At 36.3% G+C, this 24,761-nt stretch overlaps 1 protein-coding gene across 2 annotated transcripts in view; it reads right to left on the bottom strand.

The window, feature by feature from the left end:
- LOC110019463 (protein NRDE2 homolog) overlaps positions 1 to 24,761 on the bottom strand; it is a 57,741-nt gene that overhangs the window by 3,748 nt on the left and 29,232 nt on the right. For both annotated transcript variants that reach the window (XM_020717126.1, XM_020717127.1), the window contains exons 8-9: positions 13,365 to 13,722; positions 2,847 to 3,072 (exon numbers count right to left, since the gene is read on the bottom strand). In XM_020717126.1, the coding sequence (XP_020572785.1) occupies positions 2,847 to 3,072; positions 13,365 to 13,722 (584 nt within the window). The remainder of the gene's footprint in view (positions 1 to 2,846; positions 3,073 to 13,364; positions 13,723 to 24,761) is intronic.

Below are 24,761 nucleotides of genomic sequence, written 5' to 3'. Positions count from 1 at the left end.
TTCTAATCTTACTCCCTGTGGGATCGATATCTAGGACTCCATTAGAGCCTTATATTACTTGAGCGATACGTATACTTACGTTGATAAATGTGACTTTACAATTATTGAATATTTATTACGTCCATATTTATCTTATATTTTTAAGCATATATAAAGTCGCGGTCATCCAGTAAGACGTGGTGGTGATAGTTGGGTGGTTGGAAGATGGCTTGTGCTGCAAGGGGGAGGCAAAGAAATGGTTGCAGTAGCCTTCAGGGTGCTGTAAGGCTTTTGGCGGTAGCCCTGGAAGGAGTGGAAGGCTGGCAAGGCAGCTGGAGATGTGAGAGAGGAGGTGGCAACAGCGGGTGAGAGGGAGCTTGGTCTTGCGGCTAATGGCAGGGAAAGGTTGGTAGGCCTTGACTGTAGCGGGAAAGGGAGTAACCTTCTGTAGGTGCGACTGGGTCGGATGTGTAAGAAGACAGGGCGGAATTGCTGGCTGGCAAGACAGCAACCCTGGAAGGGTAGGGAGGATTTGATGGCACCGCAGTAAGATGGCAGAGGGGATTATAGTGGTTGATTGGTAGTCGGGAAGGGAAGGTCGGAAGATGGTAGCAATAAAAGATGAATAAGGAGGGGGAAACACCACATCGAAATGAGATATCACCGAAGCTCATTCTCGCGTCGAATACAACCCTAGAAGAGAAAAAGGTATGTTGGCGATTGTCCTGACAAATACACTCAGCAAAAACCAACCCTAAACAAAAAAAAATATAATATATTTATAATAGTAGATAACTAAGAGCACTTGAGCGCAACCCTAACTCAAACAATTGGAACCCCCTCCCCCCCTCCCTCCCCCTCTCCCCCTTTGGCTCCCTCACTTCCTGAATCAGTTCAGTGGTTCAGCAACTGATTCAGGAGAACCCTGCGTTAGTCTGCTAGGGTTGGGGGAGCTTTGACTTCATTTGTCGAAACTTCTAACTTTTGTCAGCAATCCTAGTAGCACCTGGATCCCACTATCTGTTGTACTATCTCCTAAAACACTTGAGAATTTTCTCCACTTGCGAGCATACATCTATATCGATCCGTTCTCCTGAGGGTTCACTACTAAGATGAATTGAGTCTACGTGTCTCGCCTATGTTGTTGAATACTCCCAAACTAGTCCACGGTCGACTCAATTTGATCTGAAGTGAGGGTAACCTGAACCTCCTCGAACGGTGGTGACCATGGAGATAAGATATCGGCCATGTTATCCCGAAATGCTCTCTATCGAGACTGTCTAGTGTCTAGAGTTTGTCTCGGTCCTAGAATCCTCTATCATCACAAAAACCGGTCCCACTGATGTTGCCCTGGTGAAAAGGGCGCATGTGATCTCTTGTTCCACCGATAGGAGAAATACTATGTGACTTCCATCCTTAGTAAATGAATAATTGTTTCTAAATCTGTCGCGTTGAATCCTACTGTAAATTTGTCACGGTCTCCCTTAAAAAGGTGGCAAATATCCATAGGAAACACGTCGCATCACACCTGATCTTGTAGCTAGCCCTCAATTAAAAACTCCACTAGGCATCTCCAGTCAATGCTGACCTGTTTTCCTTCTTTAGCCACGCCAGAGAATATGACTGGGAATGCCTCTACGTCGAGGTCCAACTTCTCCAACATCTATATGGACTCCACGTTCTTACTGCTCCCTTCATCAATCATGACACTACATACCTTCTCATTCACGGTGCAATGGGTGTAGAATATATTGTGACGAAGCCACTGTGAATCCTTCATATCCTCGATCTATAGGACCTATCGAACCACGAGTATCTCTCCTTCATCAAGTGGAATATGATACACCTCCCTCTGTTCCTCAACAGTCTCCTCATCGCTAAAATACTCCATGGCGCTATGCTCCGTAAAAGAAAACTCGGCTCGTCGGACAACTTAAGACTATGCCCAAATTCGTGGCATATGAACCATTTTTTTGGCAGGGACAATAGCCGCTATGCTACTGTTCTCAGGCTTTTTCTCAGTGAGGGTAGCTCTATCCTTATCTGAACCAGTTTTCTCGACTCCTTGCGGCGTGCTCTTGCTGATTTCTCTAACTGTGGGTGGTTGCCTGACTAGTAATAGTTGTTTGCTCTGTTTCTGCTACATTTACATTTTCAATGCTAAGATTTGGACATCCCCAAATGACCAATAAGGCTGAAGTTGCACCACATTGCTAATAGCAAGCTTCAGGTCCCCAAGATAGCAAACTGTTATGTGTTCTTCCAGCTCAACCAAATCACACTTCATCTGTTCCTAGTGGTTGAGAGTGGTTGAGAGTTTTTCCTTTCAACCAAAAGATCCTGGAAGGCCTTGCCTATGCGGTGTGCGTGCGTTTGGATTTGTGGGGAAGAAAAGGACCGTGCTTTAATGCATTTTGTATTTTTTTTTCTTTTCTTTAAATTCTGCAAATTAATTAATATAAGCATTTAGTTTACCAGAGTGATATTGATAGATTTTTTATTTATGAAATTGTTGGAGCATTTATAGCACGCACATGAAACCTAAAACATGTATACTTACTAAATTGAGGTGAAGCTTTACTTTAAAATCACAATAAAAGATCTACACAAATTTTCATTTTTTTGAAATTTGTTGAATGTAGCATAAAAAAAACATATAAAAGCATTCTAACAAAAAAAAGTGTGTGGTAAAGCTCCAGCCAGCGCGGGGTTTTGAAGGAGTCTTACATTTAGCTTTATTATAGAGTTGTTTGGTGATTGGAACCCATGAACTCCATGTCGCAATTGAGACAATTTAAACATTGCTCTAAAACCATTTACTCAAATACATTACAGAAAAGTAAATAAAAAGTTTTATATAATTCTACCTTTGCATATATTCATCAAATAACTGTCGAATTTTGTGCCGGGCAGTGAAAAAGGAACTGACTTGCACCAAGGTACTATAACTTTTTGGATTGTAAGGATACATTCGCAAGCTCTGTGTTACAACTTCCCACACTTTTGGAAACTTCAACTGCTTGACATACTGTTGAAGTGTTGCCAAGTAATGCATCCACAAAGATTCAAGTTGCAAATTATGACTTCTTCTTTCTGAAGGCATGTAACAATAATCAGAAATGATTTTAAGACGGTAAAATCAAATCAAACAACTCAAAATGGATCATTTTTTCACACTATGTTGCGATGTAATAAAAATGAAGGACATGCATGGAAAGTCAAGGTTCACAAAAGAAGTTTATTAACAAAAAAAGAAACTCATTCTCACAACCAAGCCCGAGGCTTTGAATTAACTAAAACGAAACGAATGGTCGGGCGGTGAAAATAAATTCTATGTTATTTTATTTCTATCATGAACAATTTAAAGTTCAAATATTCATGGAGCCACTATCATTTTTTCATACTATGTTGCGATGTTATAAAAATGAAGGACATGCATGCTTTGTTAAATCATAGCAAACGTGGAGATATATAGAAAGTTAAGAGCCATGACAAAAAAAGTTTATCGACAAAAAACTAAACTCATTGTCATGGCCCAACCAAAGGTTTGAAATTAACTAAGATGAAAACGGACGGTCGAGCGGTGGAAATAAATTCTCCGTTATTTTATTTCTATCAATAACAATTTAATATTAAAATATTCATGAAAGAGCGACTAAAGAAAGTAATTTAATTACGTAGAATTTTTACTTTTCCGGTCACTTTTCTCGCCTTTTATAAACATTAGCTCATCTTCTATTCATCTTATTAAAAAGCTTAAAACCTGAAAAATGTTAAAATAATATAATGAGTTATCTAAAGACAATCCATAAGCAATCACACTTCTAAATTATAGTAATACAATGATAGTCTTTCATATTTATATAAAAAATTTATAATAATATAATGTATGTATTCAAGGCATTTAATAGAAATAATTTAAACTTCAATATGCATTAACTTTGACTTTTACTTTATACATTTAACATTTACATTTGTCTTAGAAGCATCATCAAAACATAGCCTACATACCCCTGCTAATTTTATTATGTTGGCAGAACTATTCATGATTTAATTTACACGATCGTCTGAGGTAAAAAAGTGTCTATTCGCCCCTAGTTAATATTCCCTCATCAGCACAGCGGTTAGCGATATAAATAACACAATTGTCTGGAGTGACATGATAATATCTACGCGTGTTGGTATACTGGAGTCCTCTGCATATATCATAATGTGGTGAACTCCTCTTAATATGCACATACAAACATTCATAGATACATAACTTCATTCTTCATATCATACATTTTTATGAAACAACTCATGAGACGACTTATATTTATCTACCAATAAAACGTAAATTTACTAAATATGATGGTAATGAAATAAATTGATAAATGCATATATACTAGAATTTATATGCCATGGAATCATTAAAGCTCGGCCAAATTACATAAAGGAGCGCGTAATTTAAGTGATTTAGGTGAAGAAACACCGATTGAGAAAACTTTTAAATGGAGCGGATGCGCCCCCACCAGGGACACATTAAATTAGAATGTGCGCGTATCTCTATTTTTTTTAATTTTATTAAAATCTCTTTGTTTTCTTTAACTTTGTTTTACTTTTATATATAATAATTTATATATTAACTTTAGCTTTTGTAATACATGTATTAATATCTCTTTGTTTTTTTTAATTTTATTAAAAATATATTTATTATAAATATTATTACTATGAATATAAGTATATATATATATATATATATTATAAAGCAAATATTATTAATGGTAGAAAGAAGATGTACATCTAACATGAGGGATGTTAAGTAAATCCCCATGTAATAAGGAGCTAAAGAAAGAAGAAGGATAAGAACTACATATAATCTCCCTTGAAGAAGCAGCTTCCTTAGCTAACCAATTTGTTGGTTGATTACCCTCTCTATTGATATGACTCCAAATAATGAATAAAGAAGAAGAAATATTTAGAATCTTGTTAATTCAGATTTGAAGATACCAAGGAATATCAGCTTTATGAGTAAGAATCAATAAGAATCTGCAGCAAGGACAATGAATCCATTTCTATATGTATGTAGGAATAATTATGCAGAATAGCAATTTTAATCCCCCAACAGACAACCAATGCTTCGATTTCAATTGTAGAAGTAGTAGAAACAGGTGATGAAAAGAACCATGAGCAATGCCCTCTATAATCCCTACATACGCCTCCAATACCCGCAGCTGAAATTCTGTAACTTTCATCTATATTAATTTTAAACCAAGGAGAATCTGATTTCCTCCAAAGAACTAACTGAAATTTTTTAACTATTGATGTTTTATTATGATGAGGGAGCAACGGTTGTATTTTACTAGGATTGACTAGGCAGTTCTTAGCAATACAATTAGCCGATGAAAGTATATCCTGATGAATCCTATTATATCGAGTCATCCAAATAAATCAAAAAATAATGAAAGGAAGATAAAATTCTGCTGAAGATTTCCAATCCTGCCAACAAGCTTCAATGCTGATCCAGCGAAAAACTGTGAAAGATTTTGTAGTTGCCTGAATTACAAAAGTCCGTACATCTTGAGCTATAGAGCAATGAATAAATAGATGATTAATAGATTCCTCATCTCCGTGACATAAATGACATCATGAAGGACCTCTAAGACCTTTAAGCTTTAATATATCATCCGTAGGTAAAAATTTTCGAAATAATTTCCAGCAAAAAAAGACAAATGGTGTGATGAATTTATTCCATATCAGATCTCCCCAGTCAGTAGTAGGCCAATTAAAAGATGAGGAGTATATATACTTAGATAAGCTTTGATATTGAGAATTTTTTGTGATTAATCTGTCTTTCTTCGAAGGATTCAAAGTCACGGCCAGTATTTTTTTATGAGTCTTCTTATTAACAATGACATTAAGCTTGGTTGAATCCCAAGCATAATTCTTCCAGCAATCAGAAACCTTTTCAATATTAGAATGTTGAGTGAAACTATCTTTCAGTGATCCATTAAATAACCAATTATCAAACCAGAAATGAATTTGACCATCTCCAACTTCCCATATAAAAAGATCTTCAGCTTGTGCTCTGATTTTTAGAAGTTCTTTCCAATTTTTTGAATCACCAACTTTGGGTTGAACTTGAGTTGGATGTAAACCTTGAAAATATTTGCTATGCATAAATTTAGCCCAAAGAGAATTCATCATTCCAAGCTTAACCCATTGTTTACAATAAAACATAAAACTCAACTGTGGAAAACTCTTGAAACCCAATCCTCCACTTGCAATAGGTTTACAAACTTTATCCCAATTGGTCCAATGCAACTATTTATTTTGTCATTCCCATAAAAATTTGTTAAAAATAACAAAGAGCATAGTACTTTTCTTTAACTTTATCATTTGTAGAATATAAAGAGGAAAAGTGGTTAACACACTTTTTAGAAGAGTAAGTCTCCCGCCATTAGAAAGGAAGGAATTAGTCCAACAATGAATTTTGGAAATAACATTTTCCACAACATCATCATAATGTGAAAGTTTCCTTCTACCTTTGATAAGAGGAAAACCCAGATACTTAAGTGGATAGGTAGTTTCTTTAAATCTAGTATAATCAGAAATCCAAATTCTGATATATGTGCTAACTTTTGAGCTTGGTAAAAATTGACCTTTAGCCTTATTAAAAGCCATACCAAAAATTTCTTCAAATTCAAACAAAATCTTCATCAAGTATTTAATGGAATTTTTGCTTCCATTAGGGAAAACAATAACATCGTCAGCATAGGCTAAATGACTAACCATGCAATTAGATCTGTGTTGGTATTGAATATGAGGATGCAATTTGTGTGAATGATTTAACATTCTAGATAAATAATAAAAAACCAAAATGAAGATATATGGAGATAATGAGTCACCATGCTTTATACCTCTTCCAGATTGAAAGAAACCATGACACTTCCCATTAACCATAACACTGTACTGAGCATATTTAAGCCATCTCAGTATCAAATGGCAAAAATCAGTTCGAAATCCTCTGGCAGATGATACATAAAAAATGAAGGTCCAACTGATAGAATCAAAGGCTTTAGTAAGATCTAACTTGAAAACGATATTAGACCCTCTACAAGATTTATCAATATCAGTAATTAATTCTTGAGCTAGAAGAATATTATCACTAATACATCTTCCTTTGACAAAAGCTGATTGATTCTCAGTAATTAAATCAGTCAACAGAGACTGCAATCTAACAACAATAATTTTGCTAATAGCTTTAGAGAAAGTGCCGGTCAAACTAATAGGCCTAAAATCATGCAAGGTACTTTTCTTTTTACCTTTAGGAATTAATACAATAGTTGTAGCAACAAAATATTAGGTAAATCATTACCAAAAAAGAAGCTTTGAACTGCAAAAAGAACTTCAACTTTAATAATATCCCAGAATTTTTTATAGAAATTCGCAGTATATCCATCTGGTCCTGTAGTCTTATTACTATCAATTGCAAAAAAAATTGCACGAATTTCATCTTCATCCGATGAACAATTGGGAACAAAGAAGAAAGTTAACAAGAAGTAGTTCCTTGATAGGATAATAATCCTTGAAAATGATCAACAACACTATCAGCAATTTCCTGAGGATCTGAAAGCCATATATTAGCATCATTTTTTATCTTAAGGATAGCATTAAGAGATCTTCTATATTAAATAACTGCATGATAAAATTTAGAGTTTCTATCTCCATGAAGAAACCAATTATTTGAAGCTTTCTGTTGTAGATACAGTTCTTCCTGATTTATTGCAGTAATCAATCTTTCATTAGCCTCCATTAGAAAGTCATCGCATTCTTGGCCTTCTTCAATTTGTTTCTCAAGATCAGCAACATCTCTTTCAGCCTGAATAACATTTTGATGAAGATCCCCAAAGACATTCAAATTCCAGTGCTTGAAACTTTTAGAAAGTCTCTTTTGTAATAACCAAAGCTTCTGCATAGGATCCCCATGAAAATTAGGAAGAGGAGTATTCCAATCAGTTTCCACTAATTCTTTACAGCTGGAATGATTAGACCATACATTTAAATACTTAAAAGCAAAATATTTAAAAGCTGGGATGATAGAGAATTTATCGAGTAATGGGGTATGATCAAAACCAACTCTAGGTAAATGATGAACATTAGAAATATTGAACATATCTAACCAATGCTGATTTACAAGAAATCTATCCAACCTTTCATAAATGGATCCTCTTTTCCAAGTAAAAGAAATTCCTTGAAATCCCAGATCATAAAGATTAGCAGTCTGAATATTAGTAGTAAACCTCATCATATTATGAAGATTAAGATTACGTCCTACCTTTTTTTCACTAGGATGTGCAATACAATTAAAATTGCCCCCAACAAGCCAACTTTTAGACATAGTTTGACTTATACAATGTAGATGAGACCAAAGCTCAATCTTTTCTTCATTAGAACATCCAACATAAATAAATGTAGCAAAACCATTAAACTGCTCAAATTCAGACTGAATATGAAGAAACTGAGAATGATTTTGAAGAACAGTAAAATTCAACTCTTTTCTACAGAATAACCAAATCTTATTTGAACAATTCGCCTTGAAGCAGTAATTAGAAAAATGTTTAGTAAATCTAATAAAATTAGTCTTCACCATAGGTTCCAGAAGAACAAATACCCAGAACTTGTGAGCCCTGTTCAAATTTAAAAGCCTATTAAGGGAGCCAGGATTTGCCACCCCCCTAATATTCCAGCACAAAAACACAATCATGGGTGTTAGCTCTCCCTCCTCTAGTTACTCTAGAGAAAGAAGATGATGTAGAACCTTTTTGCACAATGATATTTTCTTCTGAAAGGTTTTTAAATTCAACAGACTTTTTCTTTTTAGCTTTCTGCACAATCCAGTCATCATGTAATTCTTTCATGGTCTTCTCCATAGCATCATTATTTGAGGTAACAAGCTCTTGTATATTGTGTTGAATATCAGGATATTTAGTAGACAAGAAGAGTTCCAACAGATTGATATGTTTTACCAGCAGTAGCATCAACAATTTCATGTTCAACAATAAGAGAATCAGAATTCCCACTATTATCAACATGAGATAACTGTTGAGGACATTGTTTAGTAACCTCTTCTACATGTGAAGGAATTACAATAGAAGAAACAACATTAACTTGTAATGGAACCAATTGAGCTAGTTGTTGAAGACCATGCTCAGATGCGCCATCTACTTGTAAAGGGCATTTATTAGGAGGATCAATATCAATTACTAATGGAGCAGGACGTAAAAAATCATTACCAACAACTATATGTAGCATACCATTTTTAGCAGTTACTACAACAGATTTGAGATTAGGAGGTAGCCGAAAACACTTTTCCATGAAATGTCCAAACATTTTACAATGATGACAATAATTAAGCCTTTGTTCCACACAATTGGCTGCCAATACCCATTATGGGCATAGCCAAGCCAAATCTCTTCAACGTAACATCTCTTTCCACCAAAATCCTTGCCATTGAAGGTCTAGTCAAATTAAAAGTGGGCATATCAAGCTCAAAGGCCTTCCCAAGGCTGTACCAATTGCAAAAATAACCTGATGATTAAAAAACTGCAATTTAAGATTTGGTAATTTAAACCAAATGGGTGCAACAGGAGAGTCTTTATTAGGATCAAAATCAGTTGACCATTTAAGAATCTTCATATATGATCCATCAATAAGAACAAACTTCTTAGAAAATAAATTAGCATAATCTTCCTCCTTGGTTAGTTGAATCATAATATGACGTCCATCAAAGAGGCCTACCATCCACCTTCCAACAAGTTTAAAATCTTCAAAGCATTTCCTTATAATTTCTATTTTTGGATGTCCAAACTGAAATTTTCCAATTAAGTTAAATTTATGAACATCAGCCAAAGTAGAAAGTTCAAGATCATAAAATATTAAAGCAAAATATTAAAGCAGGTTTCCTCAGGTTTCCTTCCTTTCTTTACAACTTTGTTAATGAATTGACAATCTCCTCTCCCTACAGCAGCATCATGATAAATTTATGAAAAGACTAACTTATCCAAATAAGAAGAATATTAAAGCAGGTTTCCCTCCTTTCTTTACAACTTTGTTAATGAATTGACAATCTCCTCTCCCTACAGCGGCATCATGATAAATTCATGAAAAGACTAACTTATCCAAATAAGAAGAATTAACCGCACCATTACCAACAACATCCACAAAAATGGATTTACCAACCAAAAAATCAAAATTGAAGAGCTGATTTGGTTAAAGAACTGGTTCGAATCAGCCATCAGATTCTTGATTCAACCAACCAGAAATATCAACCACAAAGACAAGAAGAAAAACCAAAGAAAAAGCCAATGGAATAGCAATAGATAGCAGAAATTTGAGAAAAAACCCAAGAAGACTATAGGACGGAGGCCGGTGGTTGGCGTTCGGCAGCGGCGAAAGCGGGAGCGGTTGGCGTCTGGCGTTGGCGAAAGCGGGCAGTTGCAGTATCCAACGGCGATGGCAGAAAATCAGGAACAGACTATATATATATATATAATGTTTACTTACAAAAAATAAATTATTAAAAATGATTTTTAATTAATTAAGAAAATAAAATTGAACAAGTTAAATTAACTGGCAAAATATAACATTCGTAAAATTTATTTCATAATTAAATATTTTTGTAACATAATATTTACTAAAAAATATTATCTTCTACGTCGAGGTGAAATAACACCTGAGTCAGGTGTGTATCGAGATGGTTGTCGCAGCGGTCGGTGCCACAACTGATGTTCTTGAAATTCCTCTTCAGCATCATCGCTTTCAGTCATGTCATTCGTAGCATCTTGTGGCATCTAAAAAATTTCTTCGTTGAGATTTGACAGAGAATAAAGTTGTGGCATACAGAAATTCATGCCTGCATGAGACATGGACCCAAACATTCAAATGTTTTAAAATTTAAATCTAAGTCTCCACCAGTAACGGTTGTCCACTGCAAGTCAAATTATGGAACATCATATGTTGATGGTATTGCATAGTCGGAGGGTCTTGCATAGCTAGAGGGTCCCGCAAATATTTTAATAAGACCGACGCAGGACATCTGAAGTTGATCGACGAGGGTCTAGCGTTCTAACATTTGTTCCATGAAAACGACCCTACTTCGAAATCATGCTGACCTGACTGATCAAATGCAATATAATCAATGTATATTGATTCTTCATCTTTACACAATAGCTCCAAAATCTCGTCATAGCTTTATTTCAGTATTTTTTTTATAAATATTATATTATGAAAATATTTAATTATGAAATAAATTTTACGAGTTTTATATCTTGTTAATTAATTTAATTTTTTCAATTATATTTACTATTAATTGAAAATTAATTTTAATAAATTTGTTTCTGTAAATAACAATAATATACATATATAATATATTAATAATAACAATATTTATAATAAAAATAAAAAATAGAGATTTTAACATGCATATTACAAAAACTAAGTTAATATATATATATATATATATATATATTATCAGTTAAATTTAAAAAAAGTTAAACAAAGTTTAAAAACAAAGACATTTTAATAAAATTTAAAAAATAATAAAGAGATGCCCCATAAGGCTGTGCATACTAATTTAATATGTGCCCTGAGATCCGCTTATTTAAAAAAAAAAAATTTAATCGGTGCTCCTTCCCATAAATCACTTAAATTACGTGCTCCTTTAAATAATTTGGCCTTAAAACTCTTCTTATGAAAACAAAAATACAACTATTTAACATGCATAATCTACTTATCTAAAAATATGAAGAATTTATTATAATTTAAATCTCAGTGGAACAAAAAATAAATGAAATCAAACATAATTTTAGAAATAAGAAAAATTACTGAAATTTAGAATTAGAATTACTCACTTCAACCTGTCTATCTATCACAACTCCTTGAAAGCTTTTATTATTGCAACAACATCTAACATATATATATATATATATATATATTTCCTTCAAGCTCTTGGTTTGCTTCTCCTCCTCTCAACAGAGACACATACTTTCTTCCTCCCTCGGCTTCTTCTTCTGCTCCTTCAGCTGCTTCTTCTCCTTGACAAGAAGGTTTCACTTCAGTTTAAGGCTCGCACGGTTCTCCTCCACGCACGTAGCAGCTCGCATCATCCCTTCCTTTGCACGACTAGGGCCCGAAACGACATGCCTTCCTTGCCTATCTTTTTCTTCCTCTCGAACCCACAATAAAGACATTTAACTCTTCACCTTCTCCTAAACAAAGATCGCAGCCCTTTCTTCTCCTTCGGCTTTGACCTTATCTCCCGCAAGAACTTGCACAGGGTGGCGACGCTTCCAACTCCAAGTGCGTTCTCGACCTCTCTACTTGTCTCGGCTAAGGTCTAGCATGCGAACGTTCCTTCCTTCTCTTATTCTTTTTTCCTCTCTTCTTCTCCACCGATCCATTAGGACACACTCTTCTTCTGTCTCTCATTCAGTCTCTCAATTTCACTTGGTTTGAATGAGGATATATTACTCTTAAGTTGAAACTGAAGATATACTTGTCTATTCGATTATTAGTATTTTTATTTTATTATTATTATTATTATTATTATTATTATTATTTTACCGGTTATTAGACTCATGCAACTCACTTACGTTTAGTGCTGTGCAGTTTTATCCTCTCAACCTTACTCAGCCACTCTAGGGGCTGATAGAAGTGATGGGCTTCTGCGCATGCAGTGCAGGAACTATTTCAGAAAGCCAAAGGAAGAGAAAGGACAAAACTAGCAAAGTAAATCTTCTCAAAAAGAATAAAGTTTAACATTAGCTTAACAGCAAAACAGGAACACCAAAAGCCAAACACATTAACGCAAGATGTCTTAGATCTAGGATTTATAGTACAATTTTATGTTGTGATGAATTAAACTCAATCAATGAAGTGTGAAAATTCATAGTTTAAAGACCGCAAATGCAACCAATAAAAATCATGACTGCTGAACGCTGATGTTAAAAAAAATTTTCATGGTTGATATAATCGATATGTGAGTCTTGTATGTAAATAAAATAAAATAAAAAACAGCAGTCCAACACATATAAATGCACTTTCTTAACAAATTCTCCCTCACACTCCACAAATAGGATTTAAGAGGAAGGCAGGAAGAGGATAGATGAGAGATTAGAATTAAGATAAACGTGCTTCAGGATGGCCTGGGAACAATTCAAATAAATAGCTGAGAAAAGGGACTAACATAAACGTAAAATAAAAAAGGCAGCGCCAAAAAGAAATAATAAAGAGGTGACAAATAACTTTTTGCTTTCCAATGAACCATAATAGACATATGAAGAGATCTGCAGCAAAGAAAATAGGTTGCTACATTTTCGTTCTACGGCAAGTAAACCATGACTCACCTGGAAGTGCCATGGAGAAAGCTTCCTCCATAATTTGAATACCAGCAGAGCACCCGGTGGTTAAGACCTCAAACAAAGATGCTGTGCGAATAAGAGCAACTGAAGATTCCTTCACATCACCATGAGCCCATGCAGAACGTAAGTTTTTAACTTGTTCTTTGAATCCTTGTCGTGCTCGCAAAATATCCAAACCAGATGTTTTGGTTGTAAAAGGACTGTACTTGAGGTTACCACCTAAGCAAGACAGTATATGCAATGCACGTTGCACAAATTCCCCACCACTACTGCTGGATTTACACGCTGCCATTTCCATTTCCGCATACCATATGTATAAAATTGGAATGTGTTCGGTGAGTTCCTACTCAATGATTTCAACAAAAAAAGTATTTTGTTCTGATTAAATTTGCAATGTTACAGAGGAAAAAAATACAAAGTATAAGCAGTGAAATTGTAAAGAAACTTAAAAAAATACAATGACAATATGATTAGCATGTCCATAAGCAAGCATCTTATACGCCATCATACCCCCAATCAGTGGTATTTGGGCTGGATGGAGGTCAACTTCAAGCAGACAACAATACTCGTGAAATGTCTATCCACTTTTATGTGCGGCCTAAGAAAGATATGATAGCAAGCTTCTCCACCTTACAACCCCCTGCCTTTGCTTCCCCACCGTCACCTTAGATCCTCCATATCAAGCTAAGTAATACCGGAGTTAACCCAAACCACAATAGGAAAAGTAAATATTATTGCTAAAAAAAGTAGGTTGTTACAACCAAACATGCTTGAAATGGAAATTACAACAAGCACGACACAAATGCAAGCTAGGGCTCGATCTGTGGGATGGTAGAGATCAGATAGGTGGTCAAATAGTGGTGGTGCGAGGTTGAAATAGGCTGGGACAGCAAAAGGAGGGTTTGGAATAGCGTTGAGAGCAAAGCGGAAGGCCTGTGATAGCAGCAGCAGTGAAGTGGAGGGCTGGTACAGCGAGAGGCAGTGAAGTGGAGGGCTGACACAGCGCGGGGCAGTGAAGTGGAGGGTTGTCCGGGCACTGCGGCAGTGAGGGGGCGGCAGGAAAGGTTGCAGAGTGGTTGGGTAAGCATAAATATCCCCGCATGATCAAGCTACAACCGAAACACTAATCGAACCCTTAGAGAATGTCACCACCTCAAATGAGATACAACCAAAGCACCTTCTTGCCTTCGGATACAACCCTAGAAGGGGAACACTGGCAGCCAACGACTATCTTAAATAGATATGCAAAACTACCCTAAACATGCATAAATAATAAATATATAGTCCTAGTGTAAAGAGGAGCGGACCCACTCTAAATAGGAGGGAAATACATGAAGAGGAATTATCGACCGACTCTACGGGACTAGTATGAGCCGAAAAATCCTGCGGCATCATTGCAGGAATCACGGACGACTACATGCAGGACCGCTCCAAGCAGGATTGTAGCTAGGATTGCAACATTGTAGGGGGGTGGAATCATGGAACTCGTGGGAAGCTCCGCGTCACTAAGCATGTTCATAAAGTGTTGAATTATATATTACAAGATGCTACCAGTATTGAGTTTTATTGTAGTACATGTTAAATCAATTAATTTATTAGGGATAGTTTATTATTTTCCATTTGTTCAGAAGACAATTTTATGATTTTTCAATAACCTTATTATAAATAGGTGCCATGTCATGTAATTTGATCAAATTTGAACATGAGGTGAAATCAAAGACTTCTTGTGGCCACATCAATGAGGATTCTCTACCTTATTGGGCTTCCCACGCTTTATTCTTTATCTAACCCATGCTCCCTTTAAAAAATTCATTCATCTAAAATTTTCACATCATTATCCTCGCCTCTTAAGCTCACTTGTATAGAATTCTTTCTTGATGGACCACTCTGTATATATCTTAGCATCAAACCTTAACTCCACTCTAGGCCCATTTATTGTGATTGTCACATACATCATGGCACCCACATCCCATGCCAGTTCTCGTGCACAACTCCACACCTCAATCTGCATCCTCATTGCATTTCCTTGCTCGCTCACATGCATGAATGGCATCCTTGAATCAAACAAAGAGAAACGAGATCACCATTTGATCCTTGTTATTCCATAAAGCACTATTTATGCCCACATGATGCCTATGTGATTGCACGGTGTTCTTGTATCTGACAAGCCTAGGACTCTCCCTTCCATTAAAGTACATGCTTCATGCAATTTCTCGTGCCTCCCTCTTTTTTGCCAACTACCCTTCCACTCTGCCAAAAAGCTCATCTTTTAGATCTTCATATTTGATCATTATTGGCTCTAAATAACATTCAACGGCCAGTAATGTGATTCATATCCTTCAAGCTAATTTGGATTATTGGGAAAGGAGCTAAGCATGGAGTTTTCAAAGGTCAACTACAGCACGTACAGGATACTTCCTCTAAAATAGTTTGGATCATCCAAGGTTAATATTTTATTTAGAAGACTAAGATATCTATGGGTGCAAGCCTGCATAAATATTTACATCACAAGTGCGATACTCGAGAATACCTCGTTTAAAGACATTGATGTAGTTGGTTGAATTTAGCTTTATATATAGGGAACATGATATTGATACATGGCCAACCCTGGTCAAGAAACCACGGTCAAACTGGTGGATCCAATTTACCAAAAATTGAGATTTGGAAGGTCACATCATCCAAGAAATTTGATTAATAATCATTATTTGTCCCTGATTATCCTGAGTAGGCAAGAGGTTGATTGATATATGAGTTAAATTGATCCCATATACTTAATAAAAAAGCTCCTAGGTCAAAACTCAACGTATTTGGTGTGGAGTCGACATGAGGAATTCAGGATTTTGATAACTTTTTGTGCAGTAGTTTGTAGATGACTTTGTGTCAGCTTAAAGGTGACAATTCTTATTTGGTAGATAAAAACTGAGAATTTTAGAATGATAATTTAAGGTAATTTTGGATAATTTAATAGAGACAGGTAGAGGACTTTAGTATTATAAATTTAAGCAATATTGAACCTATTCATGTCACAACTTGGTGGCGAGGGTTAAAGGAATTTGTAATTGATAAGGGTTTTGCTTAAAAGTAAGGTTAGATTTTATTATCTTTACACAAGCTTGATTTGAAGTTATGAAAGTGCAATTTAATGCTTTATACCTCAATCATGTGACTGGGGCTTGCAACATTTATTGAAGAAGGCTCGGTGGGGGTCTTGCAACCTTACCGCATAAAAAGGAAGCCTACTGATAAGTGGTGATTTAAACTAGATTTGAATTATCTTGGCTTTTAACTTAACTTTGATTGAAGGATTAGAAGCCCTAACTTTAAGGAGAACCAAAAGATTTGATTGATTTGAATTGATTTGGTGTCTTAACATTTGATTGAGTTTACAGGTAGTCAAGTTAATGAATATGCATGAGTAACGAAATGCACAGGTGTCTTGGTGATTTAGCATAAGCAATTAATCACCCAAGTTAATAATTAATGATAAGGAACTACAATGCTTACAATATTCAGTAATTATGCCCATTATAGGAGTTGGAGCAAGCACGATTTTGGCTTGACTCATTTATGTTGATTGACATCCAATTTCATTTGTGCGTGGCCAATCTAACGATTTCAGCTCAAGAGGTTAAACTTCATAACTTCAATTTGATCTTGAGATCTTGGCAATATTGGCATGCAAACCAAGATGATGAATGCCTACACTAGTTAGCATGAATATTCTTAGTATTTACTTTTTTCTTGTAAATTCATCATTTAAAATGTCAAAGACCTGCAAGGTTTTACCCTGTTAGTGGGAGTCGACTAGGGAACCAAGCTTACATCACTTATTCTGGGCATTTGTCAATTTATTTTTGTTGTGCCCGGATTTGTCAACCATATCACTGGTATATAAAATATCTAGTTGTCAAGATGAAGATCTTGTCAACTCTACCCTTTCAGTGTAGAAGATTGAGACACTGATAATCAAGTTATAGGCCATGTTGACTCTACTGCGCGGGTAAAGGATTGAATTTAATTGGTTTTTGGTTTAATTGCAGGAGAAAAATTTCTCCCCTCAAACGTAATAGCGGGCCCACAGTTTTCTAATTTGTATATCAACACTCCCTCTCAAGTTAGGTTGTGCATGTCATACATCTCAAACTTAATGTTGAGATCACTAAAGTGGTACCGATGAAGAACCTTGGTAAAAATGTCAGCAATTTGATACCGAGTTAAGAGAGGCTTAGTTGAACAACCCTCCCATTGTCCTTCTCAGAGATGAAGTGTTTGTCAATCTCTATATGTTTCGTTTGATCATAGTGTACAAGATTCTTTGAAATCCCGATGGTTGATTGATTATCATTGAACATCTTAATAGTGCTTTGGTTCTCCATGTAAAGTTCCAACAATAGTTTTTTTAGTCACATCTCACAAATTTCTAATATCAGGGCGCGATACTAAAAATTTGCACAGCTTCTTGCCACACAAAAGCTTGATTTTTTATTTCTCCAAGTAACAAGGTTACTCCACACAAATAAACATTAACCCATGGTCGATCTTCAATCAGTAAGTTATCCTGCCCAACTAACATTGATGTAGATCTCAATATCAAGATTTTCAGTTTACTTGAATATCTATCCATGTCTTGGAGTTATCATTAGGTACATCAAAATTCAAAAGGTTGCTTCTAAATGATCTTCATTTGGATTATTCATATGTTGGCTCACTACACCCATAAAAAAAACAATGCCAGGTATTGTATGTGACAAATAAATAAGTACTCTCGCAAGTCTTTAAGACCTAACTTTTTCAACCGGGTTGTTATCCTCTACTTTTGATGCCCGTCGATTGGGACCTATAGGAGTATTTATTGATTTACATCCCAACATTCCTATCTCCTTTAATAATTTAAAGATATATTTTATCTAAGATATGATAATGTATTCTTTAAACATCACTACTTCCATTCCGAAGAAGTATCTTAAAGTTCCAAAATATTTGATCTCAAGCTAAAGTCATTATTTTTTTGATTATTTCAAGTTCCCTTACGTCATTGCCTATAAGAATAATGTCATTTACATCTGCAATAAGGATGACTATCATACGTTCGTAATTTGATTTAACAAACAAAGATTATTCTGACACTGATGGAACCGATTTGCAAGAAGTTTTTGGTGAACCTTTAAAACTATATTCTCAGAGATTATTTCAACCCATACAACAATTTCTTTAGTTTGCACACTATCTGATTATTAGTGTTGTTCTTCAATCCTAGAGATATTTCTATAGACACTTCTTCCACAAATTTTCCATTAAGAAATGCATTTTTTATGTCTAGCTAATATAAATGTCTGTCCATGTTGACAGCCAACGATAGTAATACTCTTACTATGTTTAGTTTTGCCTCTAGTGCAAATGTCTCATGGTAGTTGATCCCATAAGACTGAATGAAACTTTTTGCCACAACTCTAGTCTTAAACATTTCTATGCTCCAATCTATTTTGTATTTGATAGTGAATGCCTATTTGTGTCCTACAGTTCTTTTTTCAAGTGACAGAATTGTTATGATTCAGGTTCCATTCTTTTCAAGGGCAAGAATCTCTTCTTCCACAACCTCTTTCATAGCAATAATAGATAAGGCCTCTATGATTGAATTTGGGCTGCATATTATCCAAGTTCTAAACAAAAAATTTGTAACAGGAAGATAATTTTTCATAGGTCACAAATTATTCTATTGGATGTTTTGAGCATTCTTTTTCTCCTTCTTTCTCTTGGTGTTCATGATGTATTGAGCCAACATCTATGTGAATACTTGGGGTGTGTAGAGTTGATTCGGTGATTTGCATTCATGTTTTTGCATATTGTTCATTACATGCTCACCGGGTTTTTTCTTTCTAGTGTACGCACAGAGTTTTTGGTTCTTTGTAAGAGCTGTGGGAGGATTTAATAGAGTAGTAGGTTCATTTTCAGATTGATTTGTAATAATGGGGACAAGAGTGGGTTCATAAGGGATCTAAGGGAGGCGAGCTTTAAGTTCCTGAAAGATGCCCCAAATATGATATTCTCTCCACCTCTCCCTCTGAATATTAGATTTGGGAAAGGTGACATGATGAAGTTATAAATTTTTTTAGTTTCTGGAGAGTATAATTTAAACCTATTTTGTTTGAAGAATTAGCCCACAAAGATACATTAGATTGACCCGGGACCAATTTCGGTGTCTGATGTGGTTGATGTAAATGAATAAAAGCGATGCAACCAAAAAATTTTAGTGGTGGGTTAAAGATGAAGGATTGAATATGGGGATAGAATTTTATGAATGTGTTGAGAGATTTTTTTAAAGTTTAGCATTTTGTTGCGTATCTTACTTGGGAGACAAGTGGATATGAGAATTGCATTCCCCAAGAATATTTGAGTACATTGTTAGTTAATAGAATTGAACGAGCCACTTCTAAGAGATATTTGTTCTTTCTCCCAGCAAAACCATTTTGTTGGGTATGACAACAAAAGAGTTTATATGAATGCTGTCATTTTTTAATAGATAATGGCCGAGAGTGGAGTCGTAGTAATTTTTTGCATTATCAGTTCTAAGAATTTGAATTTTGCTTTAAAATTGAGTGAGGATCGTGTTGTGAAAGGTTTCCAATATGTTGGTTGTTTCAGATTTTTCCTTCATGAGAAAAATCCAAATGATTCTGGTGTGCTCATAAATGAAGATAACAAACCACCTAGCCCCATTTATATTTTTCTTATTTTTGAGGGCACCCAGAAATTACCATGAGCCATCAAGAAGGGATGCATTGGTTTGAATTTCAAGCTTGGGTACAATTGTCAAGTAATGTTTAATAGTTGGCAAGTTTCACACTAAAAAAAAACTAGACCTCTTATTGATAAAAAAAATGGGGATACAATTTTTCAATGTAATAGAAGCTAGGATGTCATAAGCGAAAATGTTATAAGGTGAAAATGCTATAAAATAACTTGAACCTCATGAGAAAAAGACTTGGATGCAAAATTAGATTCAAAGGACTATGAACGATGGGATGGTCCTTTTGAAGTGAGATTCCTAGTGAGCAGATAAAGTCTATGATACAAGATTAGATCCATAAATCCATAAATAAAGTCTATGATACAAGATTAGATCCATAAATCCATTACATAAAACTCACACAAATTAAAGTAGAATTTAGTAACTCATATTATTTCACAAATAAATTACTAATAGACAATAATTTGTATTTAAGTTTGGGACTATAAAGCACAAATTGAAAAATAAGGCTCTTTGTGATTTTCACACTTCCTCTTCCTTCCACAAATGAAAGTCTGCATGATGCTTGTAAGAATAGAACTACTGGAAAGCAATGATATCATTAGTGATGTGAACAGATGCTCCAGAATCCACTACCCAAGGCCGATTCTTCCCGTTTAGAGCAATAAGAGTAATTGAAGGCTACCTTGATGTGCTTGAAGGCTTGTAGAAGGCTCAGAATATTGTGTCGAAAGCCTTTGGAGAGCTTCAAGTTGTTCCTTACTGAATGTAATATGTTCATGAGGCTTGTCTTCCTTTGATGTTGTGTTTGCCTGATTTTCCCAATCACCACTGACTTTGTTGGGCCTCCAATCTACTAGCATTCCAAAATTTTTCAACACTTCTTCAGACGACCAAACTTCATGAAATATTCACATCATGGTCTGCTCCTCTTTGATTTGTTGTCTTGTGATGATTTATAGTTGAGTTGTCAACATTTAATGGATTGGACTTACCTGTCATCATGAGTTTCTTCATATTATGTTCCCTTCGTATTTCAATAAAGGCTTCACAAATTGAGGGAAGAGGTTTGGTTCTCATAATTCTTCTTCTTACTTCATTTAGTTCTTTGTTGAGTCCTAGAAGGAACTTGAAGGTTCTTTTCTGCTCAACAATGGTTTTGTAGAGAGCAGTCTTGTGAGCACATCCATGTGATGTTTCATACATATCTAATTGGTGTCAATATTTAGAATGTTAAAGTAATGAGTAAAATTCAACTCATTATGTAGCAGGTCATATAATCTAGTTTCAATGTCAAACAACTTAGAGGTGTTGTCAGCACTTGAATAGGTTTCCCTTGCGACATCCTAAATTTTTTTGTTGTTATACACAAAAGGAAATTTTCTCCAACTTTCATAGACACAGAGTTGACAAATCATGACATAACCATCTAATCTTCAATCTTCCATGTCCGATATTTAGGATCAGTAATTTTTGGTGTAGGGTTTTTCTCGTTGAGATAATCATTTTTTTCATTACCACAGATGTACATATAGAATGATTGAGACCACTGAAGAAAATTGTTATCATTTACCTTGTGATTGGTGAAGGAAGAGATATCAGATGTTGTAAAACCCAATACCCTAGATTCATGTTCAGAAGTGACCTTCTGAAAAGGAAGAAGTTGCTTTCATAGCGCATTTGTTCTTCATGAAGAGCCATCGTTAGGAGCTTCGTCGAGGATTTTCACTAAAGAAAAACTGTCTGTCGAAATAGAATTTCCGCTCGATAAGAAAACTATATGTCGCCGACACAGGATTTCCATAAGAGAAACAATTTGTCAGAAGACACAGAATTTCCACCAGAGAGAAAATCAAATCCGAATGAAGCCTGCAGAGAAGCAGTCGAAATTGTGCATGCAAGGACGGACCGGTTAGTGTTTCCACTAAATCCAACTGAAGGATGCCTGGAAGAAGACGCGCGAGGTTATCGCATTTGTAGTCGCATGAAGGGATTGCGCCTGGAGTCACATCTGGAGTCGCACATAGAAGGAGGTGCACAAAGGAATCGAACATGGAGTCACACCTTTAGGGCTCCGACAGAGCTGCAAGGAGAGGGTCGGAACCAACAATGAGGCCTGCAAGTTTGTTGGAGGAATTCCGGAGACTATAGGAAAGATCCGCTGTTGGAGAGGCTCTAATGACTGAAAAAAGTGTTAGCATTAGTTTCCTTGCTCTAATACCATATATAATTTAGGAGAAACTTTCTTAAGAACTCTCTAATTTCTCATTAAGCAAATAACTAATATATGTATATATATATATATATATATATATATATAAAGTCATGTTTTGATGAGCTAACCAACAAGTTGGGCATGTACAATCTGTACAACCCACCTTGAGGGGGAGTGTGGAATTACGTTCATTATTATTTACTTTAATTTTATTTAGTACTTGTTATATTTAGTCATAGTATATAAAGGGTAATTCCTTAATTATAGGTATTTATGTTTATTCCATAATTATAAGAATTACTTAATTAGAGGAAGATTTTTTTCCTCTTTCTATTTCTTGTACTTGCCTATTTATAGGTGAATTATCTTTGTATTCAAGTGAGAAAAAACATTATTCAAAATTCACATGGTATCAGAGCCATCAAAGGAAAGCTTCTCCTGCTCGGCTCGATCACGGCCCTTCTCTCCCGCGATCGTTTTTGACCGAGCGCTGCTCTAGTTTGCGCTTGCCCCGATCGTCCGTGTCCGAGCGTCGCTCCTCGTCTGATCGTCTAATCGCGCCTCTCTCCCAATCTTCTTCCGCGTCCGAGGCGTCCTGATCGTCCCGATCCGAGGCATCTCGATCTTCTTCCGCGTCTGAGGCGTCCCGCGTCCGAGGCGTCCCAATCTTCTTCCGCGTCTGAGGCATCCTGCGTCCGAGGCGTCCCGATCTTCTTCTGCGATCGAGCACAGCCCGTTCCAGTCGTGCTCCTCGTCGGCGAAACCGCATATCTGGTCATTCTGTTGGCCACCTCTCCTCTCCAATGACTAAGTACGGTCATGCCTGCAACTCCTCCTTCACTAGTGATGTCACTTCTAGCCATCCCTCTGCGGCTGGGTCTCCATTGTCTAGCAATTCAGACAATAATTCTATCCTCATCACCAGCCACAAACTCACCGGCCAGAATTACCTCCAAAGGTCGCAGTCAATCATGATGTTTGTATGCGGCAAAGACAAAGATGACTACCTCACTAGTAATGCTCCAGCTCCGATGACGATAGATCTGTCATACAAGACTTGGAAATCCGAGAATAATATGGTTATGACCTGGTTTGTTAACTTGATGGCACTTGATATTGACGAAAATTTTCTTCTTTACGGAACGGCTAAGGAAATCTGGGATGCTGCCCGTGAGACCTATTCTAATTCGGACAATACAAGCGAACTATTTGTTGTTGAGACCACTCTTCATGACTTTCGTCAAGGTGAACTCTTCGTCACCCAATACTTCAACACTCTTACTCGGTATTAACAGCAAATAGATCTATTCAAGGTGTACCCTTGGAAGTGTCCCGAAGACTATGACATATTTCGCCAAATCATAGAACAGAAACGCACCTTCAAATTTCTTCTCAGCCTCAAATCTGAGTTTGACCAGACTCGCTCACGGATTTTGAATTCAAGAAGTTTTCCCCGATATATGCCGCGAAGAGAGTCGCCAAAAGGTCATGTTAGGTGCTTCCTTGTCCACTACAGCCCATGACGGATCGACACTTGCTGCTCAAATCCTATCCACAGACAACCGCCAACGCCAGGGCCACCCTTGGTGTGATTACTGCCGCCGTTGTGGCCATACTCGGGACTCGGGACACGTGTTGGCGGATTCATGGCAAACCCGCCAATGGGAAACCCAAACGGGATCAGCGGGCAGCTGCCACCATCACCGCCAAACCTCTCCAGGAGCGAGCCCATTCAGCGAAGAACAGATTCATGCTCTCCAAAAGATGCTCGGTCAGCTGTCACCAGTCTAGCCTACTAGTGTGGCATCGGGTGCCACCGGCTTTGTTACCTATCAAGGTATTTCTCCATCCGCTTTCGTCTTGGATTCAACCTCTTCTCGCCCTTAGATTGTTGACTCAGGTGCCTTCGATCATATGACCGGGGATATCTCCTTATTAATGGATTATCGGCCGTGTAATCCGACCCTCACTGTTTGGATTGCTGATGGATCAGCCTCCAAAGTTGCTGGTCTTGGTTCTGTCTGCATTGCTCCAGATTTATTCCTCACTTCTGTGTTTCAGGTTCCTACTTTGGATTGTAATCTGATCTCTATTAGCAAACTCACTCATGATTGTTATTGTGTTGGGTTTTTCCATATGTTTGTGGATTTCAGGATTTGAAGTCGGGGAGGATGATTGTCAGTGCTGAGTTGCGCAGTGGTCTCTATCTTCTCAACAAACCCTCTGTCAGTCTAGTCTCAACCACCGGCTGTATTCCAGTATCAAGTTTGTCTTGCTTAAATCTGCTTAGTACATCCATATTTCATTCCAACGTTAATAATGATAGTGAAATCATGTTACTTCATTATCGTTTAGGTCATCCCAATTTTATGTACTTGGGGAAACTGTTTCCTCATTTATTTATTAATAAAAGTCCTAC

This window comes from Phalaenopsis equestris, unplaced genomic scaffold (genome assembly GCF_001263595.1).
Source record: "Phalaenopsis equestris unplaced genomic scaffold, ASM126359v1 Scaffold000057, whole genome shotgun sequence".
In the NCBI taxonomy this organism is placed as follows: Eukaryota; Viridiplantae; Streptophyta; class Magnoliopsida; order Asparagales; family Orchidaceae; genus Phalaenopsis; species Phalaenopsis equestris.
Note: the sequence above shows the minus strand (reverse complement) of the source record. Positions and strands in the feature narration are given on the sequence as shown.